General features: G+C 40.9%; 1 protein-coding gene across 13 annotated transcripts in view; it reads left to right on the forward strand.

Annotated features, from left to right (window-relative positions):
- ST6GALNAC3 (ST6 N-acetylgalactosaminide alpha-2,6-sialyltransferase 3) overlaps positions 1 to 22112 on the forward strand; it is a 295901-nt gene that overhangs the window by 148046 nt on the left and 125743 nt on the right. For 12 of the 13 annotated variants that reach the window (XR_010303108.1, XM_064147848.1, XM_064147851.1 and 9 more), the window contains one exon: positions 911 to 1105. Coding sequence is in view for 12 of the 13 variants with exons in the window: in XM_064147848.1 (XP_064003918.1) it covers positions 911 to 1105 (195 nt within the window). In the remaining variant the exon portion in view is untranslated. The remainder of the gene's footprint in view (positions 1 to 910; positions 1106 to 22112) is intronic. The other variant, XM_064147855.1, reaches the window with a different exon arrangement.

Consider the following 22112-nt stretch of genomic DNA (forward strand, 5'->3'; position numbering starts at 1 on the left):
CGTGGCTGCAGAGGGATTTTTACCTTCTGTCTTTGTTGTGTATCTAGAGTACTGATAATTTTGAGGGGGGGCTGATAGAATCATAGAATCCACCAGGTTGGAAGAGACCTCCAAGATCATCCAGTCCAACCTATCACCCAGCCCTAACCAATCAACTAGACCATGGCACTAAGTGCCTCATCCAGTCTTTGCTTGAAGACCCCCAGGGACGGTGCCTCCACCACCTCCCTGGGCAGCCCATTCCAATGGCAAATCACTCTCTCTGTGAAGAACTTCTTCCTAACATCCAGCCTGTACCTACCCTGGCACAACTTGAGACTGTGTCCCCTTGTTCTATTGCTGGTTGCCTGGGAGAAGAGGCCAGCCCCCACCTGGCTACAGCCTCCCTTCAGGTAGTTGTAGACAGTAATAAGATCACCCCTGAGCCTCCTCTTCTCCAGGCTAAACACCCCCAGCTCCCTCAGCCTCTCCTCATAGGATTTGTGCTGTGGATGTTTACATAAAATCTTCATCCCCAATACAAATAAAATTTAAAACTGGTAGATAGTTTTTGAAACTTGAACCTCCAAAATCTCCAAACCCCATGGTTTTTTGTTTTTTTTGGGTCTGATGGGGTTGGTTGTAGTTGTGTTTTGTTTTGTTTTGTTTTTTTTCTTTGTTTGGGTTTTCAAAATGGATTAATTTCAAACCTGGTCTAAAAAAAATTTCTCAAAACATCTGAAATGTAAATTTATTGAAACAAAATGGTCCAGTCACCTGTCTCCTTGTGCTCCTGCAACAATCAGAGCTACCACAAAAATAGTTTCACATAAAGCATTCTAAAGTGCTTATCCTTTATTCTACTATAGGAGATAGGTATTTTTCATGAAGAACAATTCTTAATTATTACTGTTTTCTCTTTTTGTTACAGAGAAAGTCCATCGTTGCGGTGAGTTTCGTTGCAGCATTCCTCTGTCTGATCATCGTTCGTCTTACCAATGAAGTAACTTTCCCTTTGATCCTAAACTGCTTTGGACAAGCCAGTGTCAAATGGATACCATTTTCTAATGGTCAAAGGCAGCCTCTGAGAACTCATTATGGATATATAAATGTGAAAACACAAGAGGTAAGACTTGGTGTCAAGAGAATAGCAAACTGGACTAGCAGATGTCTCTTTCCAGATCCCCTTGTGCAAAAACTAAAGCGAGCAATGTTTCTGTTCTTTTTAAATGGCTGTTGAAGTTTTGAAAGGTTTGGTCAAGTCTGCAGTGGAGAAAGCAGGAAGCTGGCCTCAAAAGCACGTTTGGTGAAGTGGGAAGTGGTATTTACACTGGCAAGAGAATTTTTCAGATTGGTTTCAGACTTTCAGTCCTTTTAACTGGGAAGAAAATGTCCAGGTTGTATTTTAAAGTAATTTGGCCTACATCTACTTTGCAAAGTACTTGCTGTGTGATAAAAACACTTGTATGATAAAATTAGACTTTAAAGAGACTTCTGCTTAAAACTTAGTTGGCAAAATGTCTAATGACATTGCTGGGTTTTGGGGGTAGTGTTGCTTCTCCCTCCCCACTCTTCCTCTCTTTCTTAGTGTGGTATTTATAATATATATATATATATATATACACATATATATGTACATATGCAAAATTCCAATATAAGCTAACATTAGCAAAATAACTCTAGAAGTTGTTTCTTATCATTTATAGCACTATAAGTCATGGTAAATACTGCCAGATGTCTACTTTCTGCTTATTATTTTTGTTTCTAAAACTAGAATTATTAATGAAGTAAATTAATTCATATAGCAGCTTTTCTGGAGGATTAAAATAGCACTTTATGGCACTCAGTCCTGTAAGCTTATTGGACAAGTCAGGTTGGGAGGTTTGGTTGGTTTTGGGTTGGGTTCTTTGCTTGTTCTATTTTCTATCTTTATGTGGTTTTATTGTAGTTGTTTTGTTTGCTGATTGTTGTTTTTAGATGAAAATCAGAATGAGATGAGGTTATATTTTTTTTAGGAGACAGCTGCTTTTAAGCTTCTGTAGCTTTTAATTGTTGTTCACGTAAGATGCAGCACTAAGTGTATCAGAGACCAAAGTATCTTATTTACAGAGCAGAAAGAGGGCAAGCACCCAAAAGTAAACTTGTTTGAGTCAGGTTGGGAATCCTAGTTCCAGTGAAGTGAATAGGAGCTGCTCTTGAGTTCGAAAGGCTCCGTCTATCCTAAGTACAGTAGGACCCAGCAGAAATGAGAGGACAGTGTGTTCTGCACGTCTCTGCATTATTGTCACAGTGGCAGGTGTGGAATCTGAATGAGGCAGAGCTGCCACGGTCACTTGATCACTATCAGTCTGAACTGATCAGTGGAGAGGAGAGCAGCATGCTAATCCATGTTTATTCACCATTGCCTTCATTCGAGGTTAGATGTAGCTTGTGGGAGCCTTAATTCATTCTTAAATTTGATAACACTCTTGGAGGTTCTAACAGTAAATGGAAATGAATGTCCTGAAAGTTGGTGGCCAGTATTGATTAGTAAGACATTTGTCTCAATTTAGCTTAGGTCATGAAGGACTCATCAAACTTTGTAATTTTAGTTGTTTTCCCTCTTGTATTTGCAGATTACATTAATATTTGCTAATTAAAATGATAATGAAGAAACTGAACATGCCTTGCTAATTGTGGATGCACTATCTTCTGACTTAATTATTCCCTGTGTGAGGAAATTTTTCTTGTGCTGCCCATGTGAAAAGCTGCTATACAGCTCATGCTCCCAACTCACACTCACAGCTTTCTCAGTCTGCAGTTTTTGTAATGGAGCTTGCTTTAGAAAGGCAGTGCTTGTGTGCCCTTTGTATTAAAATAGCCAGAAGTTCTCAACTGTCCAGAGAGATTAAACTCACAGCTCTCTCATTTCTGTCTGCTAAATACATTGGATTTCTGTTCATTTTATAGAATTAAGATATTACTCTCTACAGTTTTTCTTATGCTGCTGTGGTTGGTAAGATAAGCAGGAGGTCCAGTATGTGAGTGCAGCTAGTGCCCTAAACAGATGTGACCAAGGCTTTTGCCATCCCATCAACGGGCAAGGATTCAAAAGGTGAGGAAACTATACCATAAGGAATTAACAGAAAATGGTGTGATGGAGGGGATGATAGGAGTCAGGCTATTTAAAGAAATTCATTTTGGCTTTCTTTATGGTTGAGAGAATCTTTGCACATCTGTTGAATGTGTTCATAGTCTTCCAGAGTGTCCTTTGAAGACTCACTCTGATGGATCCTACGTTTCTTCTGCTGTCCAACAGCACTCCCTTTTCTTCTTCAGTTGCTTCCAGAATCTTCCTTCTTTTCTTTACATTTTTGTTTCCATTGTCCTTTACCTGCTTCTCTGAGGCTCCGCTCTGAGGCCTGGCTGATTGCAGCACTCCAGAGCTCTCCAATTCCCATTTCTCAGTGTGCTTTAATAGTACATATACAAGGTCAACAGAACAGAGTAATTAGAGTAATTTGCCACCAGCCCATTCAGTCATCTGAAGTGACGGGGAAGCTAGGTAATCTAGGTTAGCTACAACTCTACCTTTCCTGCTCCATCTCTGCACACTTACTTCCTGGGGGAGGGGGTTTAGGCTCGAGGTGAGGAGAAAGTTCTTCACTGAGAGAGTCATTGGACACTGGAATGGGCTGCCCGGGGAGGTGGTGGAGTCGCCGTCCCTGGGGCACTTTAAGGCAAGGTTGGACGTGGCACTTGGTGCCATGGTCTAGCCTTGAGCTGTGTGGTAAAGGGTTGGACTCGATGATCTGTGAGGTCTCTTCCAACCCTGATGATACTATGATACTATGAAAGGAAAGGCAAGACTTGAAAACCATGTGAGATGCTGGCAAATCAAGTGCTTGGGGTTTAAGGCTGAAGTGATCAATGATTTGCATTAAAGATGATCAAGAAATATGACGATACTAACACCTCAAGTAGAAAACAGTGACATAGGAGAATCAGAATAGTGCCATAAAGGTGTGTTTCAGGGGTGTTGTGTATTTGACTCGAGAGTATAATAATGGCATGAAATGTTTCTTATTTAAGAATCTGGAAAAAAAATATTACTCTGGCTAAAATGTATGGGAATATTCAATATAAAATGCAAAGACAGACAGAACTTAATCTCTAATTAAGGCTGTACCTAATACAGTGTTGTTGCTATGGTTTCCCTGATTTGTAGCTATAGCAACAGCTTTGGAAACCCTGACTTTATGTACAGTAAACACACTATATTTGAAATATAAACAGATGAGAAATGTTGTACTATACCGGCCCATTATTTCTGGACACGTTTTGGTGTGACATCTGAGATATTTCTGAAATAGATAGCTCTCCAGTTTGCATCCTGTGGCTGCCCTCCTTCCCTGCAAGAGAAGAAGAGCCTTAGTAGTCCTCCAAAATTTGATCTGATCTCCTTTTTCAGTGCCCAGATCAGAGAGACTGTGGCTGTTTTGCAGTATTGCTCTCTCAATCAAAGACATGAATTTTGACCTTTCAGTGAGAAGGAAGCATATTGGCAAGATGACCTTTCTGTCTCTTATTTTCTCCACTTCATACCTGTGAATTTTTGGTGATAGGACCCGTGAAATCTGTCTTCAAGAAATGTCATGCCTATCATGTGTGCTTTCATGGAAGATGTTACTCCACAGTGGTTATCTAATTGAAACCTTTGGTCATTGTGGCAAACTTTACCCTCCAGTCCACAGGGATGTAATGATTCTTGTGTATCAAAAGTGGACAAGCAGATGAAAAGACGCACATATAGAAAATACAATTTTCCTGTGTACCACTCCTACTCTATAAAGAGTTCTGGAAATATTAATGAACATCGTGTATTTAAACTGCAGAATTATGATATCAATTTAAAACCCATTAGCATTTTCAAACTTTATGCTAGGTAAGTCTAATAGTGTTCTTGGATATTTGATTGTGCCTCTTGAAAGGTGAATATTGAATAGATTTTTACTCTACTGTCAGTATTAAAATAATATAGCATTTTTTTACGTACGTAAGACCTGAAATATAGCTGCAATAACACTTGAAACGTAATTATCAGAAGTATATTCAAGTCCTGTACAAAGATTAAAACTATTCTTGGAAGAGGGTAAGTTCTGGGATGACCTAAAATTCTTCCATTAAACTGCAATTGTGAGAGCTAATGGCTTTATCTAAAATGAGTTCTGAGGAAGAAAAGAACCTATGTGTCGTGAACCTTGAAGTATCTCACAGCATAGTGACAAGCACAAGATAAAAGGGACTTGTGTTGTGCAAGTTAAGTTTTGGTTTTGTTTGGGTTTTTTGGGGTGGTTTTGTTTTTTTTTTTTTTTTAGATCCTACCATGCTTGAAAAATTATCAATACTGTGTTTATGTCAAAGAAATACATTTTTAGTACCACATACCTTAGTAGGTAAGCCTTAATTGCTTGCCAGTTGTGACACAGCCATGTATAGGTGTGATCATATGTGCTGGTTTGAGGCTAATTGGAATATTTTAATGAGAGAAATTAGATTACTGGCTGTGAAAAGAAAATGTGGTGATGTCTATAGTTCCCATTCATTCTGCTGGGACATATAAAAACAAAGGCACAAACAGAGATAAGACAATCTTTGCCTGGCTATTGCCCTGTTAAATCTTCTGCCTGGACCTGCACATTTCCAACTAATCATTCTGCTTCTAACACCTCTTGCTGACCTTTCACCCTGCATATAAGAGAGATTCTGAGATAAGGGAGAGGGTGGAAAGAAGGTGGAAGGGTGGTTGGGAGCCCTTCCTGGACACTCTAACTGCTGGGAGGGGTCTTGTATTTCTGTATTACTTTTGACTTGTGTATTACTGTATATAGTTGTAAATCTCTGTAATGTATTGTATATGTATATATATATATATATGCTTGTAAATTGTGATAAGCTATAAATATAAAGCATCATTCTTTAACTGCCAGCCAGCTGAGTTTAGTTTGGGTGAATCCTAGGGAGGGGAGACAGGTAACACCCATAACCACTACATCATACAGCCTTTGTCTAGTTTCTTTTTTGTCTTTTTGCTAGAAGTTCTGTAGTAGAACTCAGCTGAAACGAGTGGAGGTTTTCACAAATGAAATATCCCAGCTATGAATTAAGTGAATGTTACAGACCTCATACACTTTTTTTTCCAAACAAACTAACATAACTGCATTAAAAAGCAACAATACCTGAAGTATAGAGCAAACATAGCATAACGCACAGAAATACAGGCTGTGTGATGTCCCAGTGGCATCCTGGCTTGAATCAGGAACAGTGTGACCAGTAGGACAAAGGAGGTTATTCTTCCCTTCTGCTCAACACTGGTCAGGCCACACCTTGAGTACAGTGTCCAGTTCTGGGCTCCTCAATTCAAGAGAGATGTTGAAATACTGGAAGTGTCCAGAGAAGGGTGACAAAGATGGTGAGAGGCCTGGAGCACAGCCCTGTGAGGAGAGGCTGAGAGAGCTGGGGGTGTGCAGCCTAGAGAAGAGGAGGCTCAGGGCAGACCTCAGTGCTGTGTACAGCTACCTGAAGGGAGGCTGTAGCCAGATGGGGGTTGTTTTCTTCTCCCAGGGACCCAGCAATAGGACAAGGGGACACAGTCTCAAGTTGTGCCAGGGGAGGTATAAGCTGGGTATTAAGAGAAAGTTCTTCCCAGAGAGAGTGATTTGCCATTGGAATGGGCTGCCCAGGGAGGTGGTGGAGGCACCGTCCCTGGAGGTGTTCAAGCAAAGCCTGATGAGGCACTTAGTGCCATGGTCTAGTTGACTGGATAGGGCTGAGTGCTAGGTTAGTCTGGATGATCTTGGAGGTCTCTTCCAACCTGGTTGATTCTATGATTCTATGTTGACTGTAAGATAAGGCATGTGCCACTTCAACAACAGCAAAACAGAGCTGTTAAATGTGTTAAGAGTAATCATGGGAAGGATTTGTACCATTCATTAGAGACCATGTTCTTATAAAACTTGAATAAGTACATTTAAATCACACAAAGAAAGCAAAGAATTTGATGAATATTTTAATATTAGTTTCTTTCCAAATATAGGAATTAAAAACGTTTCAAAGGGCTGAGATTTTTTGTATGAAATACTACAAATAAGTATAGCTAGTAATCATCCTGTGAAGGTTTAAATTTTGCTACTGATGGATGTAGAATGACCTTTACTATGATGGGAAGCTTTAAAAATGACACTGGGCTTGATGTCAAAATGATAGGTGCCAGACAGTGACCTTGCATGCTACATTCAGCTTACTTCAAAGAATCACAGAAACACCCAAGTTGGAAAATCTCAGGATCATCAAGTCCTACCTATAATCCTGCTCTACAAGATCCACCTTAAACCATATCCCTAAGCACCACATCCAAACGACCCTTATATACATCCAGGGTGGGTCACTTCACCACCTCCCTGGGCAGCTCATCCCAGTGCCTAACTTTTTCCAATCTAAACCTACCCAGCCTCAGTTTGAGGCCATTCCCCCTTGTTCTGTCTCCAATTACCTGTGAGAAGAGACCAGCACCAGCTTCTCCAAAGGCTTCTACTTCAGAGATGTTTGTTTCATACTCTTGTTGGCAAGAACTGGGTTCTAAAGAAACTAAAATGCTACAGCAGTTGGAACTCACTGTGTCAGGAAGTTGTTTTGGTATTTAATTTCTGATTAATTTGTGATTTCTATTCTGTCTTTTCCTTTGGGATCTTATTCGCTGTTACAGCTTAAGAATTCATGGGATATTTTGTTAAGAAAAGGTCATCCATTTCATGGTAATTTATCATTTATATCCCTTCTAAGACACTATTTTATATCAGTTGCTCCGTTCCATAATTTCAGCCTTAGCAATCACATAATAATAACTGCAGTAATAATAATGGAAATAAAACTCTACATACCATATATTCTCCTGGACACTTTTCTGCTTCTGCTGTAGAAGTTTTCAGGAACAACTCTTTTTTTTGGAAGTATTGCAGAAAGATTTGCTATGTAACATTTTTAATGACAATTGCATTGCATATTATACTTTTGAAAGAGATTTGTGTGGAAGGTAGCTGATTTCTGTTCCCTCAGCCCTCAGTGTTTGTTAGCTATGCTAGAGCTCACATTTATGGCTCAGGGAGCTGTAGACACAGACTGGAAAATAAAATGCCTGCTGAAGACTTTAACCACCAAGTGAGCACAGGAGCACACCTTATATTACAGAAATAGACCTCTCTAAACAAATTATCACTGGAGTCTCCACTGCCCTTTTCCTTTTTCCAGCCCGCATTTTGCCTAGGAGAAGAAAGAACCATCAGAATAAGCTGCAAGGTCTGCTTGAAACCACTCAGGTTGTTCTGAACCTTACAGGAAAGAAGGGAGCACAGATCATGTGTGTCCTCAGCTGAGTTAAATCCTGCCAGCTCAGCCTTTTTCCTTCTGTATATATGGAATTAGCTTAGGTTTTTAGAGCTGCCACAACTCACATGGTGTCTCATGAGGAAAAAGTCAAGTGCCAGGATAAATACTTCGAGTAGTCTATACAAAGGAATTAAATCTGCTCCACACAGAGCCTGAATGTGGTGACTCAAGCCATGCTGCCTGTGTGGCATCTCTGTTGTGGGGCTTTTTTAGAAAGGAAGGAAGGGAAGGAAAGAAATAAAGAGAAAGAAGGAAAGAGAGAAGGGAGGAAAGAAAGAACAAAAGAACGAAAGAAAGAACAGACTAAGGGACTTGAGATTGCTATCAGCCAGTGAGCTGTGCCATCAAAAATCAATCCCTAAAGAATCTGGTCTGGTAGAAATAAGTGTCTGTGATGCACAGTCATGGGCTGGATTGATCTGCTGAACAGAGCTTAGGGGTTATACTGGAAAAGGTGCCTGGAGTTATAGATTTGCCATCCACCTTGGTTATATGTAATTTCCAGAGACTTCTCCCACTTTCTTGAGGACAGCTAGGGAAGGGCAAGTTTATATTAGACAGTATTAGGCTCCCTGTGAGAAGGTGACAGTTGTGGTTTCCGGGTGAGAAGTGTGAGCAGTGCCTCTCCAAATGAAAGATGTGGCATGGTGAACATTTACTGGAGACTGTTTGGAAAAACAGAGAGAAACTCTGGTTTTGCACTTAGCCAGCTGGACAGACAGACTTCTGTTGGTAAAGTTTTTTGGGTTTGGGTTAGGTGGCAGATGCACCAGACAAAGTGAACGGAGTATTTGGACCACCAAAGAAAAGAGCAGAGAGGTTTAGTGTAGTATCTACTTGAATGAGACCAAATCACTGGGAATGACAGGAAGAGTGAGCTCTCTAGCATAATGAACAGATGAGAGCAAGGCTTGTGGTCAAGGGAAAGAAAGAGGAACTTACTGCTCTTATTCTGGGTGAAAACTACATTCTGTTACCATGATGGGATTATAACTTTTGCCAGTAATAGCTGCTAAATGAAGGATAGGCTGGTTTGCATTAATAGCAAGCAAAGTGTCATCTTTGTGTTCCATTTTGTCAGCTGGCAGAGTAATACCCTGTCTGAATAGCCTCCCACTAAATATCTTCCCACTACTTCTCCATCATAAGAAGTTCAGTATCACCCTCCTGAGTTTATACCTGGAGTCTATTTCTCACAGAGATGTGAGGTATCCTTTGCAGCAAAGTGTTGCTAGTTTTGGATGCAGTGTCGATGGCTAAGGTACACTTTGTGCTAGTGTCTAAAATACACCGCGGAGTAGAAGGTGGTAGTGGAAATGGGGTTTTGCTCATACGATTGATTCTACACAAGGGTTTTCTGCTGGCTCTGGCAATCAGCGATTTCAGCTCTTTGAGCTCTTGCCCAGCATAGCTGCTCTGGCAGAGATGCACAGCACTGAGCTGACCTGAGGCTATTAATACTTCCCTTCAGGGAAGCGGTGTGCCAGCCACACACACAGCCATGCGTGCATGCATGGGTGCACACATAAACAGAGCAGCTAGAACTTGCTCAGGAGACGGACTCCTAACAGTGACAGTCATGTCAATTACTAGCTAGTTTTAAAGCACAGCCATCTTCCTTGAAAGCCTTTGCTTTCCAAGTTTGCTCCCATGGCCATCTGTCATAGTCTGTGTTTGGCAGCTTCAGGTTTTGCTGCAAGGCTCTGTGGACTGAATGCATGGGTTTGGGCTTTTTATTGCTCTCTGAGTTGGTGGAAAGTTATTACCACGTGAACCTTTGCTTTTAGGCTTTTTGTTAGATTAAAATGCATTTTTGAGCTGTTAATCTGTGGTATCTGTTATCAGATCAAGCTGGAACAGGTGGACTAGTGTAACTGCTGCACTGAAAGAAATGAGCTCAGAGACACTCCTAGAGCAGATGCAGATTGCACCAGCAATAATTACTTTTCTTGGGATAGTAGTCTCTCTTGTCTGGCTGAATGCATTAATCCATGCTACCAAATATGTGTTTTGTAGTCTGTGAGAGGGCCTCTATGACTGTCCTATTAAAAACTGCATGCCTGTTACTGGTTTTACTATGCTGAAAGTGATTTGCCATTGGAATGGGCTGCCCAGGGAGATGGTGGAGTTGGTGTCCCTGGAGATGTTCAAGAAAAGCCTGATGAGGCACTTAGTGCCATGGTCTAGTTGATTGGACAGGGCTGGGTGCTAGATTGGACTGGATGATCTTGGAGGTCTCTTCCAACCTCGTTGATTCTATGATTCTGTGTGCATCCAGGAGCTCAACTGGACAGAGTTAAAGTATCTCTAACAATGGACTACATTTTCTATGGGAATAGCTGTAAATTTTTTTCTGCTCATCAAAAGTAACTTCTCATTTCCCTCTAAACCAGTAAGTGACATTGCCACCAACATTGAAAAGTTCTGGTAAATTGTGTCCATGGGACTGCTCCCTAAAATGAGAACCAAGTCAGTCTGGGGAGGAGAGAAAAAGGAGTATTTTGTTATTTGCAGTATTTGTTTCCTCAATCTGTGTTTTTGTTTTTGTATTCCATTTGATATATTTTATTTTATTCAGCTAGTCAGAGACTGCAGTAATCTCCTGTCAGAAAAGCAGCTGACATTCCTATTAGATAAAGAAATACAATGTTAAATAAAATTCCCAAAACGAGTGCAGAGAAATTACTAGAGTGGTTTTGGGATTGCCCTCTTAATAACATTAATTCATCTTCCATTTTTATCCCCAACCCCAGGGGTACACATTACTGCCTTTACCTTGTTCATAGCAGTGGAGTCCTCTTTTCCACAGGTAACAGTATCATTTTTCAAATTACAACTTCTTGAATTTGTCTTTAAGAGTCTCTCATAGCTAGGACACAGAGTTTCAGATTTGGAGTTGATGGAAATGCCACAGGTCTTAGACCAGTATTTCTCCAGGACACAGAACCTGCTTGCTACAGCATAGAGACTGCTCAAGTGCCTTCTATTAATATTACACCAGCCAAGATGCAAGTTGGTTTGGGTTGGTTTCCCTGGTTCTAGTTCAGTGATGCTACCACCTTCCCCTTTTGCTCTTTTGAGTACTGGTGCCTAGGATTCATGTTTGTCAAGAAATTATATAACTTGTGGAGTGCATCAAGCTGAAGTATTTTCTAAGCTTTTCTTCAGATATCTTCAGACTCCAGTGAAATGCCTGACTGCATGCACAGAAGTTACCCCAAAGTAGTTCCAGGCAGTACAGTGAAAGCTCAGGTCAGCACTGGCAAATATCCTACAACAGAAATTAAGCGCCAAGGTGAAGGGTGAAATTTGGCCTTTAGGCGAGAGCAGTAGCCCTATATTTAATGACAGAGTATATTACGGAGTTGATCAATGACTGACAATTTTGTTCTCAGGTGGTTTTTTTGTGTGTGATTCATTTTATTGATTTATTAGCATTTTCTAGTTACAATGCACTTTCTCATGTCATTGTATTCATGGCCTGTAAAAGCTTAGCGATGTCTATCCAATTTCCTGTTACTTCTTCCTTTTCAGATCCAGTGCTTGTTGTCCAAGCAGACCAATGTGTTTCTTCAGCATTCTCTGTTATTTGACTTGCCCTTCACTGCCTGACATTTCTTTCACTAGATCATCAAATTACCTCTTCTCCAAAAATACACCACCATTTAGGAGAGCTTTGAAGGTGTAACTTGGAGATTTAGGAAATGAGAGACTGGTCTAAAGCTGGCTGCTGCTGCATTCTGGGCTACTCAATTCAAGACAGATATTGAGATACTGGAACGTGTCTAGAAAAGGGTCACAAAGCTGGTGAGGGGCCTGGAACACAAACCCTATGAGGAGAGGCTGAGGGAGCTGGGGATGTGCAGCCTGGAGAAGAGGAGGCTCAGAGTTGACGTCATTGCTTTCTACAACTACCTGAAAGGAGGTTGTAGCCAGGTGGGGGTTGTTTTCTTCTCCCAGGCACCCAGCAACAGAACAAGGGGACACATCTCAAGTTGCGCCAGGGAAGGTATAGGCTGGATGTTAGGAGGAAGTTCTTGCCAGAGAGAGTGATTTGCCATTGGAATGGGCTGCCCAGGGAGGTGGTGGAGTTGCTGTCCCTGGAGGTGTTCAGGAAAAGACTGGCTGAGGCACTCAGTGCCATGGTCTAGTTGACTGGATAGGGCTGGGTGCTAGGTTGGACTGGTTGATTCTATTCTATTCTATTCTATTCTATTCTATTCTATTCTATTCTATTCTATTCTATTCTATTCTATTCTATTCTATTCTATTCTGCACAAGGTTTGGTTCCTGAATGGATTCACGATGTAGCCCCAAGATGGACGCATTGTACTTATCCAGTCATTTGGTGATAGGCCTTAGAAAAGCAAGTGGAAATAGATTTCAAACCAGAAGAACCTCTAGTAAAATTGTGTCTCCAGGCAGAGCTCATGTGCGTCTTTAATTTTCGTTCTGATGTCATTACTTGCATGATTTCATGCCTAGGTGGAGTGAATGCCTAGAAAGTTAATTTGTTCCCGTGCCAGTGTCTCCCAAAGTTGATTACAGGCCCTTTGCAGTGTTTTTGAGGTTAAACATTTTCTAGTTAGAAGCCAGAGAAATGTAATTTTCTCTAACATAGTAGGTGATGTTTCTTCATTAATCCTCTTACAGAAGACCTTCAGCAAAGTGCCTTGGAAGTAGAGTTAACATCCTATGGGATCTCCCATTCAGGTGAAACTACCCTGCAGTTGTCCTCAATGTTTCTGCTACAGCTGGTCCTTGGTGTTGTGTGCACCTAGTCATCACCACTAGCAGCGATGGTTGATGGGGGCAAACCGTGATTAGTGTTGATCTTTTTACTTAGGAGAGAACAGGTGGAGGAACAGGCTGATTCTCTTATGGTCTAGTCCTGTTCTGTCCTTCTTCGAAGAGAACCAAAGTTCTCTCCACTGCATCAGATTCCTCATGGTTGAAAACGATTCATATTTTTAAAGAGCAAGTAACATTTTGAATCAAATCACTTCTAGTCATGTTCGAAAAAGGCGGCAATCAGATTGTCATAAAATTAATGGGGAGCTGCTGTATCTGATAGATTATTGCTTGGTGCCATTGTATTTCAGCCAGAACTTTGCTGTCAGAATAGCAAGAAAAATAATCTTTGCACCACACTAATGCTTTACTCTGATTGACAAAGGATGAGGCAATCCGGGTTCTGTGACAGCAGTGTTGGCATGTGTTATGTAATGATATAAAGCAACTTCCACGGGCTGCCATTAATTTCCACGTGAATTCTGTCTGTCTTTGATAAGCATATGTAACTCCTAATACATTAGTTTAGAGCTGAGCACAGGAATCAAGGAGAAATGGACTTTTGTAGGTTTGGAGGCTGGTGATAGCTGAAAATGAGAAGGGAAAATTGACAGATAATTCTAGGTGAGAAGTCATTTTCAAGCAAGGGATGGGGGTGATACTATTTCCTGTTTAAAATGAGTTGCCACCTCTGCTGGCCACAAAGTGAGGTAAATTCTGTTGTGAAATATAACACATTTGTTATGTCCAGGCTGTTGATAATCACAGGAAAACGTATTGTAAAGCTCCACCACTTGCTCTTAAATGGCTCACTCCCATTCTGGTTGGTGTTATCCATTCTTCATTTCCTGGGGGAAAAATAGCCTTCTGTGAGGTCATTTATCTGAATAGTGCAGAAATCATTTTCTGCAATCCCAACTATTATCATAACAGAATCCTTAAAAAAAATATTGTGACAGTCTGAGGTTTCTGAGATTAGTGTCTTCCTTTAAGGCCCCTCTTTCCTCTAGTATTACTTCCAGTCTTGTTCACTGATACTACAGTGTGTGTCTACCACAAATAGCATGAATAATGCATATATTTTTCTGCTAGTTTTGTTGTGTGCTAAAGAGTTGAATATACAAGCAAAAAAACCAAAAAAATCTAGAGCTGAAAAAAACCCCAAACCTGGCTGCTCATCTCCCTGCTAGTATGCATATAGTGCATTAACTCAGGTTTTAACCTGTCTGCTTTTATATTTACAGTTCTTGGGCCTTTGTCCATGCCCTGTGGAATATCATGGTCTAGTTGGTTGGATAGGGCTGGGGGATAGGTTGGACTGAATGATCTTGGAGGTCTCTTCCAACCTGGTTGATTCTATGATTCTATGATCATGCAGTGTGCTAATACTTCATCACTTCAGTTTTGACTCAGACTGAGATATGGGAAATATTACAGCTGTTTCTACCTCATTATTTCCTGCTTCTTTGAATACATTATTTCCACTTCTCATTTCCTTCTTTATTCCAGAACATGCAGACACCTGCAGTCCTACTTTTATCACCATGTTACCAAGCAAAATCCTTCCTTATTTTCCCTATTCACCCACAGCAAAAGCCCACTTGTGCATCACTTTTTGCTATCTGCATTTCCTGGAACTCAGCATGAGATTCAGCTGTAATGGATGACATAACCTATCTGCTTCTGGGTATCAAATTACCTGGGATTAATTTTTCTGAAAATGTCTTGAGTGTTTCTTCAGGAGATGAATCACTTTATGGTTTCCCAAGATGATGCTCACCTTGTTATTGCCCTCATGCTTTTCCACGCTTTCTGCCAACCACTGATTTTTTCCTGAAGTTTGTTTGTAAATGTAAGGCAGATTGAACGAGGAAAACATCACAAAAATATTACTTGTATGAGGCCAATTAACACAAATTAAGAACTAACAGGAGAAGTGGTGGGGGTTTGAAGGACCAGTTGGTTTTGTTTTGTTTGTGTTTGGCTTTACTTTTGTTTCAGTAGCTTAAGTTTTAAGTTTGACAGTAGCTGAAGTTATTCATAGAAACAGGATTTTTGCCCATCGATTTTTCCCTTCAGTCTGCAAGAGCATTCTTGCAGTTTAAATGTGTTTGTTAGAGTGTGATGGTTTGGGTGTTCCCCGCCCCCTCCCCCCCACTTTGGAAATCACCCAGGCTAGACTCAGCTGGGTCTGGAAATTTGAATGAAGCTTATATTTTACAGCTGGCACAATATACAAGCAAATATTTACAGTATGTACTGTTATATACAGAAATATACAAGGTAAAAGGTAATACAGAAACACAACAGCCCTCCCAGAAACCAGAGTCCCCAGGAGGGGCTCCCAACTGCCCTTCCACCTTCCCCCTACCCCTCTCAACCTTACCCCAGTCCCAAGGAAGAATGGAGGTTCATCCAGGGGGCTAGGAAGCAAAGTGGATTAATCAGGGAGATGGCAGAGAGGCTAGAGAGGAATGCAGCCCAGGCAATGCCCCAAGAAGAAATGCCTTACCTATGTTTGGATTCTTGTTCTTATACATCTCAGCAAGCCTATGATTGAAGTAGACATCATCCTGTTCCCCTTCCACAGCATGTGATCTAATCCTTCTCACCAAAACATTCTAGCTAGCTTCAAACTAGCACATAGAGGAACAGTTTTCATAGTGGAGTGTGCCAGACCTGTTCATTTTACATTCAAAGCACCCGATTTGTTCATGCATTTGTAGTTGTACATTCAGATTAATTGTCTAGTTATCTAGGAAGTTGTACTCTGAATTCCTGAAAATCATCTTTTTACCAGTCTTTACCAAATGCAAAAATGCCTCCAGTAATTTCTCTTCCCTCACTGAGCATGTAATTTTTCTTTGAAAAAATGTAATTTGCCTGGCAAGGTCCTTATAAACATGAATATAATTTTAGCAAATACATATCACTAACAGGCATTTCTACTTTATATGTGAGTAGATATTATTGCCTAATACATCCCAAAATCTGTTTGAATTTTTAAATTGCTAAAGGATTCATTAATGTAGCATTTTGTTTCTTTCCAATATGAGCCTCTCTATATATAGCCATGGTTATTTCTGGATGGAATGAAGTATTATCTACCTAGCAGTGTCCTAGATTTCTACTCCCTTTTTTTGTATTTGAGATAGGACAATCTTCCAGAAGTATTCTGCACAGAGGCAGTGTCTATTATTTAATGATCTGGGAAGGCAACTGCACTTCTTGATCACTTGTTTAAGTTTGGTCCTAGTATTGTTGCAAATGAAACCTCAGGTTCTTGTGCTTTGTGCAGTTTGTCTGGTTCCTCAAGACTCCTTCTCTTTGCTGTTTTGTCAGGTTCACAGTCCAACTTCTGTTGCCCCTTGCAAAATACTAGTCACAGCTTCCTGCAGTAATTTAAGAGAAGGGAGGCTGAAACAAAGTGAGCCAACATCTGCATATCAGCAACTGATATACCCAGTCCTATGTCCAGTGGCATTTAAAATCCTGGGTTTTGTCCCATTGTAACTGAACCGTATGCAGTAATCAGTAGTATTTATAGCTGTAATATAAATTCTACTGTGAAAGGATGCCCATTTTCATTTTGCAGTGGAAAATGAACTTGACATGAGCTTTGGTCCATAGGTAATAAGTTCCCGAAGGCCCAGGGTGTTACTTTCAGCAAAATGCTAATTGGCAAATCGGTGCATTTAACAGTCATCCACACACGCACTCTGTTGTGTAATATGTAGTTGATTGCAATAATTATGGATGCTATTAAATGGTGCCATTCTCAAACCTTCCAGTGTGATGCTACCTAGAGAATTTGTAACTGATGAAATCGTTATGGAGTTATAGAAATGAAATAGATTGCTGCTGAAATTACTCTAAAAATCTAATTGTAACTTCAGTGGAATTTTTCCCATGATGGATGTAAAGTATATGTGTATTTCTTATTTTCATAGAAGCAGCATTTTTATTTGTATGCTTAATTTGATTTCACTACCTACTGTGCATATATTAGATTTTACTTCTTATTTTCAATTGTGGTCAAAGATAACTTTAGTCTGGTTTGCTTTTTATCTGATATGCTTCCATTCTAATTTCCCCTGTTGCAAGAATGAAAAAAAGCAACATGTTTCCTTCCTGCTTAGGATCTCTCCATTTAATACAATGAAAAGCCCTATTTTATCAATACCTAAAATGATACCAGCCCTCTCAATTTACTTTTGAGAGCTTTCTTGGAAAGAAAAACATAGTTTATAGTTTCTTGCCTGCAAATCAATTCAGATTCTTTTTTTGTTTGTTCTCCTCATCAAATGTCATGTTGCATTCAGAGGTTTTTTAATGGCCTTGTAGTTCCTCTCATTGTAGTTCCTCTCATTTTTAAATTCCTCTTCATCTGGAGATATTCAAAACCCGACTGGACGCATTCCTGTGTGATCTGGTATAGGTAATCCTGCTCTGGCAGGGAGATGGGACTAGATGATCTTTCAAGGTCACTTCCAGCCCCTGCCATTCTGTGATCTTTAGTTCGGACAGTGTCATTGTCATCATCATCATCATCACTATCACCATCACCTTCCTTAATTATACTCTATGACAAATAGATGAAAACTTTGATCAGAACAGTAGATGTCTGTGGCTGCACAAGTTCTCCCCGAGAGCGCTGCACCACCACATTTCCATGCCATCCTGTTAGCTGATCTCCATATTGTTCTAGCTGTTATTAAAAGAGGTGATATTTCACCACTTGGAGAGTGACAGCCTGACATCTATCAGTAATTGTACCGTTTTTCTTTCTGCTTTTGATTTTACACTATAGATTGATCCTATGAAAGCTAAAAAATATCCATGTCTGTTTGTCAGAATCAGTCCCTGTAGTCACAAAGCTAGGGCATGGAGGCAGCAGCTGGCCACCAGCTACCACTTTTGTCACCAGCTGTGGAATAAACGTGGCTGCTGGGCTCAGAGGAAGATGATGCAGAAAAAGCTTTATCTGCTGTTTCTTGCATTTTTTCCCTCTTCTGAAAGCAGCAGAATGACTCCAGGCTACTAATCTAATCCGATAATTACTGTTGCAGATTTGCCCTTGGAATTAAGAATGTATCAATCCATACTTCTAAAAACTTAACAAGTGGAGGCTACATCTATGTGAAACATAGTAATGTGTACTTGGACTGAGTACTCTCATTGTGCTTAGAAGTAGGCTACCTTCCTCCCAAACAGAATGCTTCGCTAAGTGAGAAGCTCTTTGTTAGAAGTAGGCTACTTTCCTCCCGAAGAGAGAATGCTTTGCTAAGTGAGGAGGGCAACAGCATTGACATAGTTTGGATAGCCCCATGGATTTCTATTCTTTTGCTTAACAATTGCTTCCAAAGAACCTGCGATACCAGAAGCTATTTGTTAGGAACAAATATTGTAAAGACTATCATGCTATGTCCTACTGTTCTGAAAATTGCTGTGAGATTGTTACCTTTCACCCAGGTGGTCCCCACTGATGGGCAAAAATGACCTTGATTTAATGTCTCATCTGAAGGCAGGCAGCTCTAACTGTGCTACGACACCCCCCAAACACTCTGTTGCAGCATCAGATGCAAGCCCGTATCTCAGTCAGAGATGTGCATCTCTGACCTTCTAACGTAGAGGCAATAGTGCTGCCAGCTGTGTTATGCTGACAGGCAAAGTACTTGTTTTTGAAACCCAGAAGTAAAGAAATTGAGATAAACACAACACGCTATTGTGTGTGTGTGTGTGAAATATGGCTATAAATTCCAGACAACCTTACCTTCAATTTCCAGATTATTTTGTTTTCCAGGTTGCTGGAAGTAATTTACTTTGTTAATGCTATTCTGCAGCATAATCTATTTACATTTTTCCCCCAGAAAGAGTTCTTTCAGCTGAGTAAAAGCCTTTTGAAAACCCTGATTTATGTCACATTCACAGCATTAAGTAGAGCAATTCTGGTTCAGTGGCAAAGTGATGGGGTCAGGGTCTGTGGTCTGCATTTTCTAAGTGCTGTGCATGTATTTGCCACACACAGCTTACATTAGCACTAACGCAGGTTGTACGTGCGGCCCCTGTGCAGTACTTTGGGAATGTAGCCCTCGATAGAGAAGATATTTACAGCAGAGAAGTTCATGTTGGGAAATATGAACAGCTGTGCTCCAAATAGAAAACACACATCTGAAGTAAGGCAAGCATACTAAAAATGATGTCCTGGCAGTTAACATTTTTATTTGTACACACGTCTATGCAAAACTGAAAGGAAATAGCATTCTTTTAGGATTAATATGTTGTGCAGAATTAATAGGGGAAAAACACCTGTTATAAGGGAAGATTTTTACTGATGTTTTTTTCTCTGCAGTTCCTATAGTGTTAGTACAAAACAACATTGGCATTCAATAGCTCCAAGTGCAGGGTGCTGCACTTTGGCCACAACAACCCCATGCAGAGATACAGGCTGGAGTCGGAGTGGCTGGAGAGCAGCCAGACAGAGAGGGATCTGGGGGTGCTGATTGATACCCGCCTGAACATGAGCCAGCAGTGTGCCCAGGTGGCCAAGAGAGCCAGTGGCATCCTGGCCTGCATCAGGAATGGTGTGGTCAGCAGGAGCAGGGAGGTCATTCTGCTCCTGTACTCTGCACTGGTTAGACCACACCTTGAGTACTGTGTTCAGTTCTGGGCCCCCCAGTTTAGGAAGGACATTGAGATGCTTGAGTGTGTCCAGAGAAGGGCAACGAGGCTGGTGAGAGGCCTCGAGCACAAGCCCTACGAGGAGAGGCTGAGGGAGCTGGGATTGTTTAGCCTGGAGAAGAGGAGGCTCAGGGGTGACCTTATTGCTGTCTACAACTACCTGAGGGGTGGTTGTGGCCAGGAGGAGGTTGCTCTCTTCTCTCAGGTGGCCAGCACCAGAACGAGAGGACACAGCCTCAGGCTGCCCCAGGGGAAATTTAGGCTGGAGGTGAGGAGAAAGTTCTTCACTGAGAGAGTCATTGGACACTGGAATGGGCTGCTCGGGGAGGTGGTGGAGTCGCCGTCCCTGGGGCAGTTCAAGGCAAGATTGGACGTGGCACTTGGTGCCATGGTCTAGCCTTGAGCTCTGTGGTAAAGGGTTGGACTTGATGATCTGTGAGGTCTCTTCCAACCTTGGTGATACTGTGATACTGTGAAATATAATAAATTAGTAAAAGTTATGCCACTCTGCTAATCATGTTTTCCTAGCACTGAGATGACCTCTTTATACATTTGAGTAATCAGTTGCAATCTATTCTAAAATGTTCAGTTCTATTATCTGAGCATTTGCTGTGCACAGAAAGTAAGCACCTGAGAAAGGCTTTATCCGTTCAATCCGTGGTGGATCATTTACTTGCAGCGTATCTAGAGCTGACTGCTAGCTAAATCCACATCAAGTTAAGAAGACATAGCAAACAGATATTTTAATGAATTTAAAGTTTGACTGATAGAACAGGTAGCAATGCCTCAATTTCTCCCACTCTGCTTCCCCGAGCTGATCTGCCTGTCTGTTCTCCAATCCCTGCAGGGCAATGCCTGGAATGTCAGAGGCATAACTCCACAGACCTGCATGCACAGGGAACAACGGGACTTTTGTAGCATACATGATCGTTTTCTGCCTATCTGGACCATGCTAAATACTTCGCCTTCACACACTGTTTTATGCATAGAGAGGTTTGGGGGTTGAAAGGCTTCTTTCAGTAACACTAATATAACGCATCCAGCCTTTTTGAGATGATGTTTCAGTTCCATTTTGTCGTTGGGAAGGTGAGACCTTGACGTTGTCATTTGTCTGAGCCAACAAAGTAGTCAGTAGAAGGCTAGACCACAACTAAGGTTTTCTGAGTGTAAAGACACTCTTTTGACCTCTAGACTTTTATTTCACGATGCCCGTGGGATGGTGGCCTTGGATGTCCAGCAAATACTTTGTATTCCTAACAGAAGAACTCATGAGTGAAAGTGATTCAGAACATAGTCTTTTAAAATACCCCTTAATTAGTTTATAGAATTAATTTTGCAATACCCTTGTCTGTTAGACTCAAAAGTTTGAATTCTTCTTTAAGGGGTATTTTATTTCTTAATGATATATTTGTTGGTCAAGGAAGACATTATTTTCACTAGAGCTGGCTGGAAAATATTTTCCCAATAAAAATCACAATGTTATAATTAAAAGGGAAAAATAGCTTGGTTATTCAAGTAAAGGGTGGTGTGCTACTGCTGCCACTGTTGCTGCATTAGTTGGGTTGATCAAAGTCTGTGTGTCCCTGCCCCGGACAAGACTAGGCATCATGCCTGTGCTGTGGGCAGATTTCTTCTCCACCTTTGATTCAGACATCTTTGCACACATGGCTCTGCATACTAGGACAGCTTCAGCCTCATTCATTGTCTGCTGCTTCTGGTGCCAGCTGGAAATGTATAAAGTAGGTTGCTAGGATTGCTGCTTCATTTGCTGGAGAAATGGTAAAGTATGAAGAAGTTAGAATGTTACAGAAATGGAAGGCAAGGCTGTCATTAATGCTCCTAGATTCTTTTCTTGCCGCTGTTAACAGATATTCTGTGTGATTCCAATCTAATCAAGTCATGTTTTCACTAATTGTGTGTTGTTTACTTTCCAAATGCTGAGTTTGAGACCCCCGGGTCTGATTTATGAACCACTGATCTTTCACAGGAGTTAGCTGGAGTCAATGAAAAGTATTTGAATATACAAATTACCAAAGAATTCTAATTGCTCCAGGTTCTGTGTCAGTGAGTCCCTGCTTCATAATTTAATTTATAACTTTCACCTTAATTTCTCAGACCCCTTCTGCTGAAGAATGCTAATATAATCCTTTTCTGTCTCTCTGCAGAAAGGTGTTTGAGAAGTGAGGAGCTACTATAAGTACTATATGATAGCCCAGGTAGAAATTAATAAGTCTCAG

Source organism: Pogoniulus pusillus, chromosome 8 (assembly GCF_015220805.1).
Source record: "Pogoniulus pusillus isolate bPogPus1 chromosome 8, bPogPus1.pri, whole genome shotgun sequence".
Classification (NCBI taxonomy): Eukaryota; Metazoa; Chordata; class Aves; order Piciformes; family Lybiidae; genus Pogoniulus; species Pogoniulus pusillus.